The sequence below is a fragment of the Equus caballus genome, chromosome 19, assembly GCF_041296265.1.
Source record: "Equus caballus isolate H_3958 breed thoroughbred chromosome 19, TB-T2T, whole genome shotgun sequence".
NCBI classification, from domain to species: Eukaryota; Metazoa; Chordata; class Mammalia; order Perissodactyla; family Equidae; genus Equus; species Equus caballus.
The window spans coordinates 19698642-19712423 of NC_091702.1; the positions used below are offsets into that span (position 1 = coordinate 19698642).

Here is a 13782-nt window from a genome sequence, read left to right on the forward strand (position 1 = left end):
TCCTCTGTTTTCTGGAACAGGTCTAATTTTGCATGTGCTATCACATCATCCTCTGATTACCCTTGACATTACCAAATCCTGTGTCCTGCCCTGAAAATATGACCCCTTACATGTTTGTTAGTCTTCCTATCAGACTAGTGGTGTGGATATTTGTTGTTTTTGATGTTTATAATTGATTCCCACTTATTTGGGAGAAGCCCTTCAAGCTGGCTATGTGGGAAGTGGTCTTTCAAGCCCCTTACCTTTAGATGAATTTAATGGTGCTCTTGATCAAGGAAATTTTCAAGTAGGGCCAATTTCTTGCTCTATCCCTAGAATTTTAATCTTGACCCCAAGTGATGAAAAAGACTGAACATAATGCAATTGATTCATCTTGATGATAACATCTTAAGAGTCTGTGCATTGGTTGTTACTATTGCCTGCCTACTGTTCTGGGTCCTCTTCTGGGCCTGGTTCCCCAGCTTTCTTTCAATTGTTATGTGGTTTCTCATATGTTCCTAATAGTTTGCTTCTCTGTTTGAGTTGAATAGAGTTAGTTTCTTTCAGCTTAAAGAACCATAGAGACAGAGAGGGATTGTATTTTTTCTTTTCTTCTTAAATGTGGTAAAATACACATAGTGTAAAATTTATCCTCTTAACCATTTTAAGTGGACAATTCAGTAGTGGTAAATGCATTCACACTGTTGTACGACCAATCTCCAGAAGTCTTTTCATCTTTAAAGGTAAAACTCTATACCCATTAAATAACAACTCCTCATTCCACCCTTCTCCCAGCCCCTGGAAACCTCCATCCTATTTTCTGTCTCTATAGATTTGCTATTCTAGGTGCCTCATGGAAGTGGAATCATACAGTGTTTGTCTTTGTGTGACTACCTTATTTCACTTAGCATCATGTCCTCAAGATGTATCCAGGTTGTAGCATGTATCTGAATTTCCTGCCTTTTCAGGACTGAATAATATTCCACTGAATGTATATACCACTTTTGTTTATCTATTTGTCAATTGATGAACACTTAAGTTGCTTCCACTTTTGGGCTATTGTGAACAATGTTGCTATGAACATGATGCGCAAATATCTCTTGGATTCCCTGCTTTCAGTTCTTTTGGATATATACCCAGAAATGGAATAGCTGGATCATATGGTAATTCTATTTTTAACTTTTTGAGGGGTCTCCATACTGCTTTCCATAGTGGCTGCACCAATTTACATTCCCACCAAGAGTGCACATGGCTTCCCTTTTCTCCACACTCTCACCAGTGCTTGTCATCTTCTGGGTTTTGCTTTTTGTTTTTTGCTTTCTTTATAGTAGGATGTCGTAGTCCTACCTCCTAATGGGTGTTAGGTGGTTCTTTTCTTTTTTAAAACATATGTTGCACCAAGGACAGTCTTTTGTTTTCAGAAATGGGTTATGCAGAATATAAGGAACAATTAAATACTAACCAAACTAAACTCTCTCTTTGGGGCTCCTGGACGCAGTCTGTTCAGTTTTTTATTCCACTTTTCCCTCTTCTTCCCATATTCCTTCCATTAACAATTCCCTTAAACCTGAAGAGAATGAAGCAAGTACACTTAACTGCACTTGCTTTCACATTTGCTTTCTCTCATGATGAGCCTGCTAACCATTTTAGGAAGGGCTTAACTCGTGCCATGTTAATAAATTCAAAATGTAAGTTTGAGATAAATCATTTTTTTCCAAAAAGGGTAAAGGAGGAAACTCAAGCCACCTGTTTGGAATCGGCAAACAAAATGACTAAGGCTCTTCCTGATTAAGGATCTTTCAACGGCACTAGTATTGCTGGCTCTGACTTGAGATAACCTGAATGAAAAAGGCCTGGGAACAGTCCTTGGCGCTCACCTTTCAAACTCTTCTCAGCCAAGACTCAGACGCCTAAATGTCTCCCAGGCACATTTGCATCTTGACGGCCTTACTCTGTGGGCACATTGTCTTGGTTTGGAACATTCTTTTTGGATTTCTTTAGCTTTACCTCAACCAGGAGGTCTGAGACTCTTGGCTAAGTGTGGACTTAGAAGTGGGGCACCCCTGGATGGAAACTCAGCCAGTTCCCACATGAATGACTTTGAATTAGGTTCTGAAGCTCTCTGTGCTCCAGTCTCCTCATCTCTGAAACAGGAATAATGCATCTGCTTCCGGGCCTGTTGTGATGATTAACCAGCTTATGGATATACACGTTCCCAGCATGACATTGACATAATAGGCAATTTAAAAATAGATGACTCCTCTACTTACTCCATACAGAAATGATTGGTTGATTGTCATTATCTGAAAACAAAAGTATGAATGTGCCTACTCTTTGAATGTGATTTCTTAACTGCCCTTGAATTTTTGAAAGCTCTCAGCAATTATACTGGATGTCTCATATGTTTTCAAAGGGCTGAGCTTCCTTTATTTTTCAAAGCTACATATTTGTTGAAGAAACATCTCTAACATTTTTTTCTAGAAAATGTCAATATCTACTTTTGTATACTTTAGAATAGATTTGTTATGCTCTAAAATTTTTCTCTTAGTATAGTGTTTATGTGTGTTGTATTCCCTTAATTATTCTATTCCCTTATTCTCTTCCCTTAATTATTATATTATTCTAGTCTATTCTATTCCCTTAATTATCAGGAAAATTATAAAATGCCTTGCATGTTGAGGATTTTTACCAAATTATTTCCAAAAACGTATTTTGATTTTCAACATTCACAGAAACCCAGTGGAGTAGCAGAAGTGGGGATTATTACCCTGGTTTCACAGATGAGATTTGAGAGGTATGTGACTTGCCCGAGACCTCAAAGCCAGCGAGTTAGTGGAGCCAGAACTCAAACCCAGGTCTTCGGTTTCCAAATTCAATATCGTCTCCACCATATCTCACCACCTCCCCACAGGGCCATGCGGTGGAGGACTGCTGGCGAAACGAATGGAAAAAGAAAGCAGAAATGTAAGGCTTGAAAGCCCTTTTGGAATTTAGAGAGACTAAGTTTTAGCAAACAACTGAAATGTCATGTGCAAAGGCTAACAAAGATGCAGTAGTGTTGGGAGTACTCAAATTCCCTCGGAATTTATAGGTATATTCTTTAAAACAAAGAAAAATGCGCAACACATTCCAGATCTCCACTTTCTCAAATGTCTTGTTCCTATGTCACAAATTCTAGATTCTTCTTCTCCTTCTTTATAGACCAGATTTATAGCTTAAGTCTATTTCCTGATTACTTCTGCCCACACACACTTTCTATTAAAAAAATCAATAGTTATACTCCATATATTAAATTCCTACCCTACTGACATTTAGAAAGGAAACGAGGAAGTTTCTCTATGTATCTGGCATTTGGCTAAGAATGAATAAATAAATGAATGAAGAAATGAGTCTGAATCTATTTCCACGTGTTATAATTATTTATTCTTCAGACCTTGTTAAAACCTCTACAGACGGCCGAAATTGGAATAATCATATTCTAAAACGATTGGCATTATACTTAAGGAGTAAAAAATATATTCATAATGGCTCCCCCAGTAGAGAATTTATCATATGAAAATACCACTTCTCACATTCCAACCCTGAATATACATATATGAACACACAGAAACAATTACATGCATGAAAATTAAAATACCATTGCTTACACTAGTAAAAAGCAGAAAATCTAAATTTTCAACAAAATTGAAATGGTTGAATAAATTATAGTAGATCAAAGCTGATGGAATATGGAGTAACCGCTAAATGATTATTTTGAAGAATTTGTAGCAATATGCAGTGATTTTTTTTTCCTTAAGTAAAGAAAGAAACACAAAATCATTTCTACCTTCTGACTCTAACCTGAAAAAACGATATTTTGCATATGGACAAAGACTTAAAAGACCATAGAAAAGCTAAAAGGTTGTTCTTCCCCCTTGTGAATGAGTTAACAGTATTTGTGTAATTAAAAACAAAAATAAGAGACAGGGCCGGCCCCATGGCGTAGTGGTTGGGTTCACGCACTCCACTTCAGCGGCTTGGGGTTCGCAGGTTCACATCCTGGGCACGGACCTAGCACCGCTCATCAAGGCATGCTGTGGCAACATCCCACATAAAATAGAGGAAGATAGGCACAGATGTTAGCTCAGCGACAATCTTCCTCACACATACAAAAAATAAGAATAAGAAACAGAACTTTTGCATGCACTATGTAAAACTGAATAGGAAAACTATAACTTGCTCTGTGCTAACTAAAATGGTGTTGCACACAGGGAGTCATACTGAGCACCACATGGTGTTCCATATGAGCCCTGACTTTGCACGACATGGAGAAAGTTCAGATCAATGAGCGGGAGATAGCCCAAATTCCCAAGGACCAACAATACAAACAAGCTCCACACTCCATGTATCTTTTAGGGCATCAAGGTCTCAGACAGCATATCTTTAAGTCATTGGATCCCAAAGGGAAACTAAAATTGCATGAGAAGGGAAAATATCACACAGTGGGAAAAATAACCATTTTTGAAAGTCTTTATTTTTTAGTTGTTCCTCCCATAGTAACGCACTGAAAGGCATAACAGTTTATATTGTACAAAGCATTTGAAGAAAGTACCTCAACTTGCCGATTATTTCAAAATGAGATTACAAACAAAAAGAAAACAAATCTGGTTCCTCAACAAAGGGCAAAATAATTGAATACAGTCTGTTATTTACGTCTCTCTTTTAACATAAGGTCTGGAACACTTCATTTTACAAATAGGATTAACATGAACATAACATCGCACAAGCTTGCAGACAACCAGCATAAAATATGGGGTACAGTTTTTAATCAGAAGAATCATGCTTTCATGAAAGAAATTATAATCATTTATACAATTGAATCAATTTCAGTATTACAAAAACTAAGTTGCATCTATTCTTATTTAGCTCATTAAGAAGGAAAACAAAACAACAAAAAAAAGGGAATGTTAAGAAAAGCCAAACACCATTTGGCACTCCCATACACAGGTCGAGTCACCTTGGTCCTTGAAATTCGGAAAGGGGTGTGCCTCAGACGTCAGAAAGTAGTGGCTGAGTGGAACAGTGCTATTTTAATCAACAAACAATAGTTTGCCAACAAATAAATACATGATACACGCAACACAAAAAAATTAAACATTAAAAAACAGTGACATGATTGTCTAAAATTAAGATGTTATTACAAGGATTTGGCAAACATTTTATTAGTGTAGTGGTACAGCGGTACTGGTGATGAACAGGTTACTTCACTGACTTAACCTCTTTGAGCATTGAACATCCATAGTTTACAATATACACATACCCTTTTCCCCTAGTTTTAAACAATGTACTTAAGAAGGCAAAAGTTAATGGGGAGCAAGTACCCCCTGTTATAGTTTCTATAACAATCGAGTGTGCATTTCATCCAACTACTTCCGTCTTCAAAGGGTTAAATTACATAAAACTTTAACAAAGAAAAAATTAAATCTGTAATTAAAAGCAACTGTTCCCAATCATGTGTCAGGTGATCTTGTACAAAAAGAGAATTCAGTTCCTATGGAGTGTTCGTTCGTATCACTGCCGCCACCTCACCTGCCCCTCTCACCCACCCACACCCTCGGGCAGGACGAACTGGAAGATGCCTTCTGACCAGCAAGTTTTTCCTTTTCACTGAATCACTTTAAGTCACATTGATCCTCCAGAAGTCAGCAGCTGCCTTTGCTGTGCAAAACAAAATATCGAGAATAAATAGTTTCTTTTTTCTTTCTTTCTTTCGTTTTTTTAATCATTCAGTTTAAGGTCACCAGACTTTAAATGAGTGACCCTTCAGGTTTCTAAGGCATTCTGCTCAGCAGTCTTTTAAGTAGTCCCATGTGAAAGAGCCATGTGACTGTTGGACTTGGTCCCACTCTGGCCAACCTTGGTCATGTCATACGTGGCTTATGGACTGGATGGCACTGGATTCCGCCGCAGTCCTTGCCATACTGTGCCACACGTTGGAAGAACTGTGGGATGTGGAATGGAGGGACTCCTTGTCGGACAATGACAACATCATAGCATATGCCTGGGGTAAAGAGGAGAGACTCGGTAAATGGCATTTGAAAAACATCACTTTTGATCTGAAGAATGTTATTGGCGAATGTTAGGAAGAGCAGGGACCCTGAGAAGCAGCAGCCCTTATGGGTGTGTTTGGAAAAACGTGGGACTTTTTTTGTGTGTTCTAACCACGTGGAGTTACTGCTGGCCTTCAGTGCCTAGGAGTCACAACAGTTACACGACCTATATGACAAAAAGTTAATTATCCTACCTAAAATGTCAATAGTGCTTCCATTAAGAAACAGGAGCCATCCCCTTCCCCAGTCATAAATACGGTAATCATCCATCCGCTGTTCACAGACATGTCCAACTCACCAAAAATATTATTGCGTGCTTAGGACTGAAACTGCAAATATGAATAAGATACAGACTGGCCTCGACAGCACTGTGGGCTAGTGGAGGAAATAGTCCAACCAACTCCTGCACTTTATACCTGAGAGCACAAGAGGTGAAATGACCTGCCCAAGGTCACTTGATTAGGCAGTGGAGTAGCATAAGTAAAACTTATTCCTGCCTAACTTTTAATCCAGTGTCCTTTCTCCAGTGCCCCTCCACACTTGAAATATTCAGTGCTGACACCCAAAGACCTTGCAAGTGGAGGTAGATCAAGTCAGTTCTACCAAAAGATAAAACGAAACACAAGACCAACATCATTCTAACCAGCTTGTGTTCCACTGTCTGCCGAGCAGGAGGTGCGCTGAGGTGCCCCATGAGGAAGTGCTCTTTATTCCCTATTATCATGTCAAATTCGAAATAACTGCCCAGAGAATCCTCCATTTGCTGCCAAGTAAAATATTCAAATGAAATGTTTGCTCTTGACTTGCAAGTGAACTTTTCACTGTTGATTTGCTATTGTTGGTCTCATCCATGGCTAAACTTGCTTGTCAAATGCTGCTGAAGTGGAATCATTAAAGTCCTGCCAAAGACATTCCACCGTCTGTAAACAAGGATGAAATGCCTCTGTTGTGAAGCAGAATTTCATCTCTGGGAGTCATGCTGAGACATGTGGCCGGTCTGTGGTTTCTTCCCTAATCATGGCGTCTCAGTTAGAAAATCTGCCCTTGCAGGCTGATTTTGATTTGCTGGGTCATTGCTCTAAATGTACGCATTTGACTTTTATGTATGCAATTTGTTTTCCCGACCTCTACAAAATCTCAGCAGACATATAGTAAATATTTCTGAAGCATCTACTCAATGCCAGGCACTGGGCTGAGTCACAGAGTTTAAAGTCTAGGTAAAGGAGCTTTGAACTTGAACTATCTATTCTAATTATGTACCCACTTTTAGAGATCAAGAGAAAAGAATATTCTGAAATGGTTTCTGTTAAACAAAACCCATTCCGATATTTAGGAAGATGAAGGGGACTACAGACAAAATTTTGGAAGCCTAAGTTTTAATCCTGGCTTCTAACCTGCCTCTACTCAACTAGCTGTGTGGCCTTGGGCAAATTGCTTAATCTTTCAAGGTCACTTTCCTCATATAAAATGAGGATAGCAATAACAAAACCTGGCCTCCACAGGTTGCGGAGGAACCACAAGCACTGACTTACACACAGTGCTCAGCTCAGTGTGACATAATTAGCACCTATTATCATGAAATTGATTTTTGTAGGATAGAGTTTTTCATAGAGGATTCCATGCAGAATGCAGCCACTGATGTACTGGTCAACCACTTTGGATTCAATCTTTAAAAATTACAGAGTAAACAAACGGATGTTTTCAGTAAAGCATCTGAATCTATTCAGCTTCTAGAAAATGGCAAATATAGATTATCTGCCTTTGGTAATCAAGGGAAATAAACATTTTCATGCGCAAAGATCAGTGCCCAGCACATAAGTGACAGTTAATAACAACTGAGTGAATGAATAAAGAGTCTCATGAAATAAAGTCAATTTGCAAAAAGGCCTGACCATTTGCAAACTGATATAGTGACATTATCAAGTAACAACAAAAATATGAGCTAGGATTGCTGGTATTTCTTGATGGCAATTGTTAGCCCAGCTGGGCAGGGACTTAACGTCAAAATGCTGGTACTGAATCTATCATATCCATTATCTCTGGGTTTGCAGGCCCTTCCGCTTTCTATTTCTATCACTTCTGACAGTTTCAGGAATTTTTAGGTATTGTGTCTCATAATGAAAAGTATTTTTGGTGGAATAATTAAAAGAAATTTTAAAAGAAAAGGAAAATCTAGATCCTCCTGTATCTCTGATCAGCAAGGAAAGAAGAACGGGACATCAAAGATTAAAAAAAGTACTAGCCACCTCTTATGGTTGTCTCTAAGTGAAAATGAGATATCTACTCTGGCTAGTTTACTTTTAATGTTAGAACCTGAAAATTCACCTTTCTGTCAGTTAAATCATAGAGCAGGAAGGAATCTTAGCTATCTGCTCCACTCACCCCGCTTTACAATGAGGAAATGGTATCCATAATCATGCAGTGATGTTCTCAAGTTCAGGGGGCTAGGCAAGTGCAGTGTGAGGCTGGCTCCTTTTACTTCAATTCAGAAAAAAACACTTTTTTTTTCCTATTACTATACATGATCTCTTAGACTTTTTACTGAACTGATTGATATTTAAAACTTCAAATTATCTCAGTGGTGTAATGTTTTCCCCACCTTAGCTGAGATATGACCACATTTGATGTTAAGACCAGCCCAAAACATCTCAGCCAAATAGGAAATAATTTCCAAATGTACAAGTCAACATGGTCACATGGTTTGATATGTTAGGCCACCTCTAAAGTAGACGAATGGATCAAACAATTAGACCAAAATGACCAACAAATATGATAATAACAGGAAGCACCTTTTTCTAATTGACCTGAATGAACAATCTGGTTGAGTGTGATTGTCAAGTAAAAAGTACTGACTTCCTTTTTTTTTATGATAAAAGAATTGAGGTTTTTAATTGGTATTTATGGATCCCTAACTGGATTTATTTTAGTTACCACGGTGCTAATAGAATGCTGTAGAGCCCAATGAACTTGGGCACCATTTGTTCATTCACACAATAAAAATTGATAGGTTTTATTTCCAGATCTGCCATTAAGTTGCTGCAGACTTTTGTCAGCAACTCATTTCATCTCTGACCTCAGTTTACTCCTAAATTCTATAATTAGATGACTTGTTACTTAACTATATATAGTAAGGGACAAAAAAATAAGGACAGAATTCACTTTCCAAAACTCTTAAAATATAATTGGGTTGATAAAAACTATAGATACAAAGCAATTAGAAAATAATTCTAAAGTAATATATAAATAGGTGCAAGCAAACATTATGGGCTATTTCTACAGAAGTAAGAGAATTGCAAAGTAAAGGAAAGATTATTGTAGGACAGGGTTTGTCACAGAAGTTTCTGTGCAGAATGCATCCATATTAATTGCTGTATTGATTAACTTGGTAGTCTCACCGTCATCACCCGGGTTTGTTTCCCGGTCAGGGAACCATACCATCCATCTGTCGGTTGTCATACTACGGCATCTGCTGCATCTTGCTGTGATGCTGAAAGCTATGCCACCGATATTTCAAATACCAGCAGGGTCACCCATGGTGGACAGGTTTCATCAGAGCTTCCAGACTAAGACAGACTAGGAAGAAGCACCTGGCCACCCACTTCCAAAAACACTGGCCATGAAAACCCTATGAATAGCACAGAGCATCTTGTGATATAGTACCAGAAGGTGAGCGGATGGCCCAAAAAGACCAGGCAGGGTTCTGCTCTGCTGTCCACAGGGTCACTAGGAGTTGGAATCTACTCAACGGCACTAACAACAAATTGGTTAACTATTTTGGATTCAGTCATAGAGTAAAGATATGAACATTTTGAGTAAAGCATCTGAACCTGTTCAGATTCTAGAATATTATAAAGATCGACTATCTGCCTTTGGCATCAAAGGCACCATGTCATCATGATGCTAGACTGCAGGAAAATATGTACCTGTGATTTGGACTTTCTGTGTAACGGCTGTTTAAGCTCCTCCGGTACATGGGAAGTACTAAAAGAAGACAGCTCAGCTTCAGTATATTGATTATCTTCCATTTTCCTCATTTTGAGGCTATCTGTGAAGTGCCTTATATGATCTAGAGCAGAAAGTCCAGTTTTATATTCTTCCTCTTTATACCTAAAATGAATCAATGGGAAAGCACAGAGGATTTTTTTTCTTTTCCAGTTTGTCATCCAATCAAATCACTTTTCATTTGAATCTATACAGCTGTCAAACTTCATATTATATTTGCAGTATAAAGTAGCATGCATCAATTATTGAGTTCTTTAAAATGTTTACAAATACTATATCTTAAAAATGATTTCTTTTAAGATTTTTCATAACTAAAGGAAGCATATATTTGAGACAAAGAGTGAAAGTCAATGACATGTGAAATCAGCAAAGCAGTGGAGACAGAATTCATACATCCATAATTTCCATTTGAAATAAAGCCAGTTGTGATAATATTTAGTTAGCACCCAGTATCCATATGAAAATATAATATTCTCATCAATTTAACCATTGGTTAATATTTTCCGTCTAAAAATCTATGTATATAGACTACATATATATCAAATTAAGTGAAATTTATCTCAATAATATTTGACTTATAAGACACCAGATTTTTGAATGAATTAGATAATGTTGAAATCTCTATTTTTCTTTCAGTTTTATAGGTAGAGTCTAAATAACTGATTGTGTACTTTATAATTTTCATTTCTACTTCCTACCTCAGGTTAATCAGAGTTCCACAAACACTGATGTATTTATACTCTTGCGGATTATGTTGATGGCCACCTTATTTTCATCTAGTTAGAATTAATCCACTGAGTATTCCTTGCTAATTCAAATTTACTTTTTTAGGATTTATTACTCACAAATTGCTTATCACCTGAAATATTGCTCTAGTGGAAGGAAAGAGCAGGAGGAATTATATGTGCGTCTACGCTTGCTTATTTACCAACATCACCTGAGGCACTCACCTCACTGGGGACGTCTTGCAACTCATCTCCAGGGCGCTGGTTTCTTCGTAATCATCCTCAGGGCTTCCTTCATGCAAATTACCGGTCACTGGTTCCTTTCCCGTTTTTCCAGTAATATCGTTGTCTTCATCCTCCTCATCTAACAACACTTCATCTTCTGCTTCTTCATCATCCAGTAAATCTGAATTCTGACTGGCCACCAAAGCCTTTTCATCCTTAAAGTGACTGCCATTCATTCTTCCAAAAGCATGAAAAAGAAAAAGGTCCAATGATTGGTTCCATTTTTAAATGTGCGTTAGCTTAATTATCATGTCTTCCTAACAACAGTTTAGATTTTTCCATACTTCTCTAGTCTATTTATTGTTTATACTTTCTGGAAACCATGGGAAAATAATGTAACTTCAGATGAGAAAATGAAGAAAAGAAAATAATTGGTTCATTATTCAGATTATAAATGGAGCCTCTGGCAGAACTGGAAAAACAATCTCAGTCTCTTATTCTTTATCAGGCTTTTGCCTGATAAATGATATTGTTATATATGATGTAAAAAGCACACAAATGTTCTCTCTACATAATGTTGCCTAATTACAAGTGCCCACCATTTAAAATAATAAATTTCTGGAAAACTCATATCCCTGAGCAACACTCACAAAAGCTTCAACACATATGTCTAAAGTGAATCTAAGAATTCCAAGAAAATGTTACGGTAGCTGCCAAGGACCAACGGGTATTTGATATTTCTAGGTGACATTTGTGGTAGACACCACTTAAACACTCAAACTTGGAAGTGACTGAGAGCTCATCGGCTCTTATCAAATTGTCCTTGATGGTCTGAATGTAAAAAAATCCTTTGCTCTCCAGGATAACTTTGGGCGGGAAGTGATCTAAAATTGTAATTGTACAATTATCTTTGAAAGCCTACTTAGCAAGCATGTCTTAATATAATGATACAAAGAAGAATATTGTATTTTAAAAGTCAACTGCTATATTTTAGTTTGTGGTTGCAGGGACTGTAATATGTGATTCAAAAGTTTAATTATAAAAAAGAGTTTAATTATATAGAAGTCCCATTTTAATACATTTGACAGTATTTATAAAACTAGGATAAACTTTTCAGGACCTAAACATTAAAGCATGTGTAAACTGAATTTAAGTTTCATTGTAAGATTTAAAAGTTGAAATTAAGTTACAAAATAATTATAAATGCTTTGAACTAGAGAATCTTTCTTCCTAACCTCCTCCTTTTAAAGACATATGAGCAGAGAAATTAAGGCACTCCCTCAAACTCAGGAAGCTTGTTAGGGATAGAACATCACAGGCATCCAGGGGTCCCGATGGCCTAGCCATTCATAATCTCTCCGTTGGTCTTGCTCCTTTTCCTAGTCACTAATTCAGAAAACTCGTGGAAACTGTTGAGTTGTTGTTACCGTCATGTACGATTTTCACATTTCACGGAACTATTTTTCAGACTACGGAAGACCACGTATCAGCAATGCACCTCATCACTTTCCCACACACAAAAAATAAGTGTAATTTAGCATTTAGATTTCCCAGGGTAAAAAGTTTAAAAAATAAAACCCTCTTGCGTCTGAAAGATGCATAGAGTAAAAATCCTAGAAAAAGTCCTATCATCATTATTAAGCTTTTTATATAACCAATCTCTTAACCTGTTTTATCAAAGAACGATGAAAACATGTTTTGCACAGACGTAAATTATTAGTTTCCAGATACATTGCCAATTTGCTGGCTTGAATGGATTGAAATTGTTATTTTTAAAAATGAAAGAAAAAGTAAAAGAACAAAAGAGTGCATGGATGAAAACCAAAAGTAACAAAGCCAATCTGATTAAGATATCTATTTGTTAATTGTGCTTTCAAACACGACAATTTATGGAGGATAAATTATTTATCAAAAGTAGCCCAATAGGAGTCGAGGGGGGAAGTTAGATGACTCAGTCTTCTTACTTCTGTGCTGTTGAGACATGTTGAAGCCAGCTGTTGCAGCTCTATGGGCTCACAGGTCTCCACTTAAGAGCTAGAAAATCTGAAAAGGCATCTCAGAACCCAGATGGTATTTTTGGTTCAATATTACTTATTTGTAAATATCATGATCAAAACGTAAGATTGTGACTCCTTTCTTACTTGTCCTTATTACTTTGTACTTATCATCTGCCTCATCTTTCTCTCTCTCCCTCTCTCTCTCTCTCTCACACACACACACACACACACACATACAAATGGGTGAGCAGAGAGAAAGATACTCCAACTGCACAAAGTTGTAGTTTTTATAAGACTTCTTAGAGGCTGGGAAGGGTCATGCAACAGCACATCTTCTTTTTTTTTCTTTAGTTAAAAGAGTTATAGAGTTTAGTTAAGTTATATAAGTTGAAGAAAAGAAGAGGTTATATATTTCTACCTTATCTTGGGAAATAATGTTTAGCTGAAGCTTGCCTTAATGGAAAAACTACCTAAAATAATTAACTTTGACTTTTAATAGCATCAAAACTAGAAGACATTATTATGGTTAAATAATATTTGTGTGATGAAAAGTAATGGAACTTTCTTTTTTTCTTTTCTTTTCTTTTCTTTTTTTTTTTTGCTGAGTAAGATTCACCCTGAGCTAACATCTGCTGCCAATCCTCCTCTTTTTGTATGTGAGCCACCACCACAGCATGCCCACTGACAGATGAGTGGTATAGGTCCGCACCCAGGAACCGAACCCAGGCCACCAAAACAGAGTGTGGCAAACTTAACCACTAGGCC

At 37.2% G+C, this 13782-nt stretch overlaps 1 protein-coding gene across 34 annotated transcripts in view; it reads right to left on the reverse strand.

Moving 5' to 3' along the window:
* Window positions 1–4474: 4474 nt before the first annotated feature.
* MECOM (MDS1 and EVI1 complex locus) overlaps window positions 4475–13782 on the reverse strand; it is a 534617-nt gene continuing 525309 nt past the window's right edge. For 30 of the 34 annotated variants that reach the window (XM_070242597.1, XM_005601789.4, XM_003363384.5 and 27 more), the window contains 3 exons: window positions 11021–11257; window positions 9992–10175; window positions 4475–6019 (listed from right to left, as the gene is read on the reverse strand). In XM_070242597.1, coding sequence (XP_070098698.1) covers window positions 5885–6019; window positions 9992–10175; window positions 11021–11257 — 556 coding nt within the window. In that variant the 3' untranslated portion in view covers window positions 4475–5884. The remainder of the gene's footprint in view (window positions 6020–9991; window positions 10176–11020; window positions 11258–13782) is intronic. The other 4 variants (XM_070242584.1, XM_070242583.1, XM_014732735.3 and 1 more) reach the window with 1 other exon arrangement.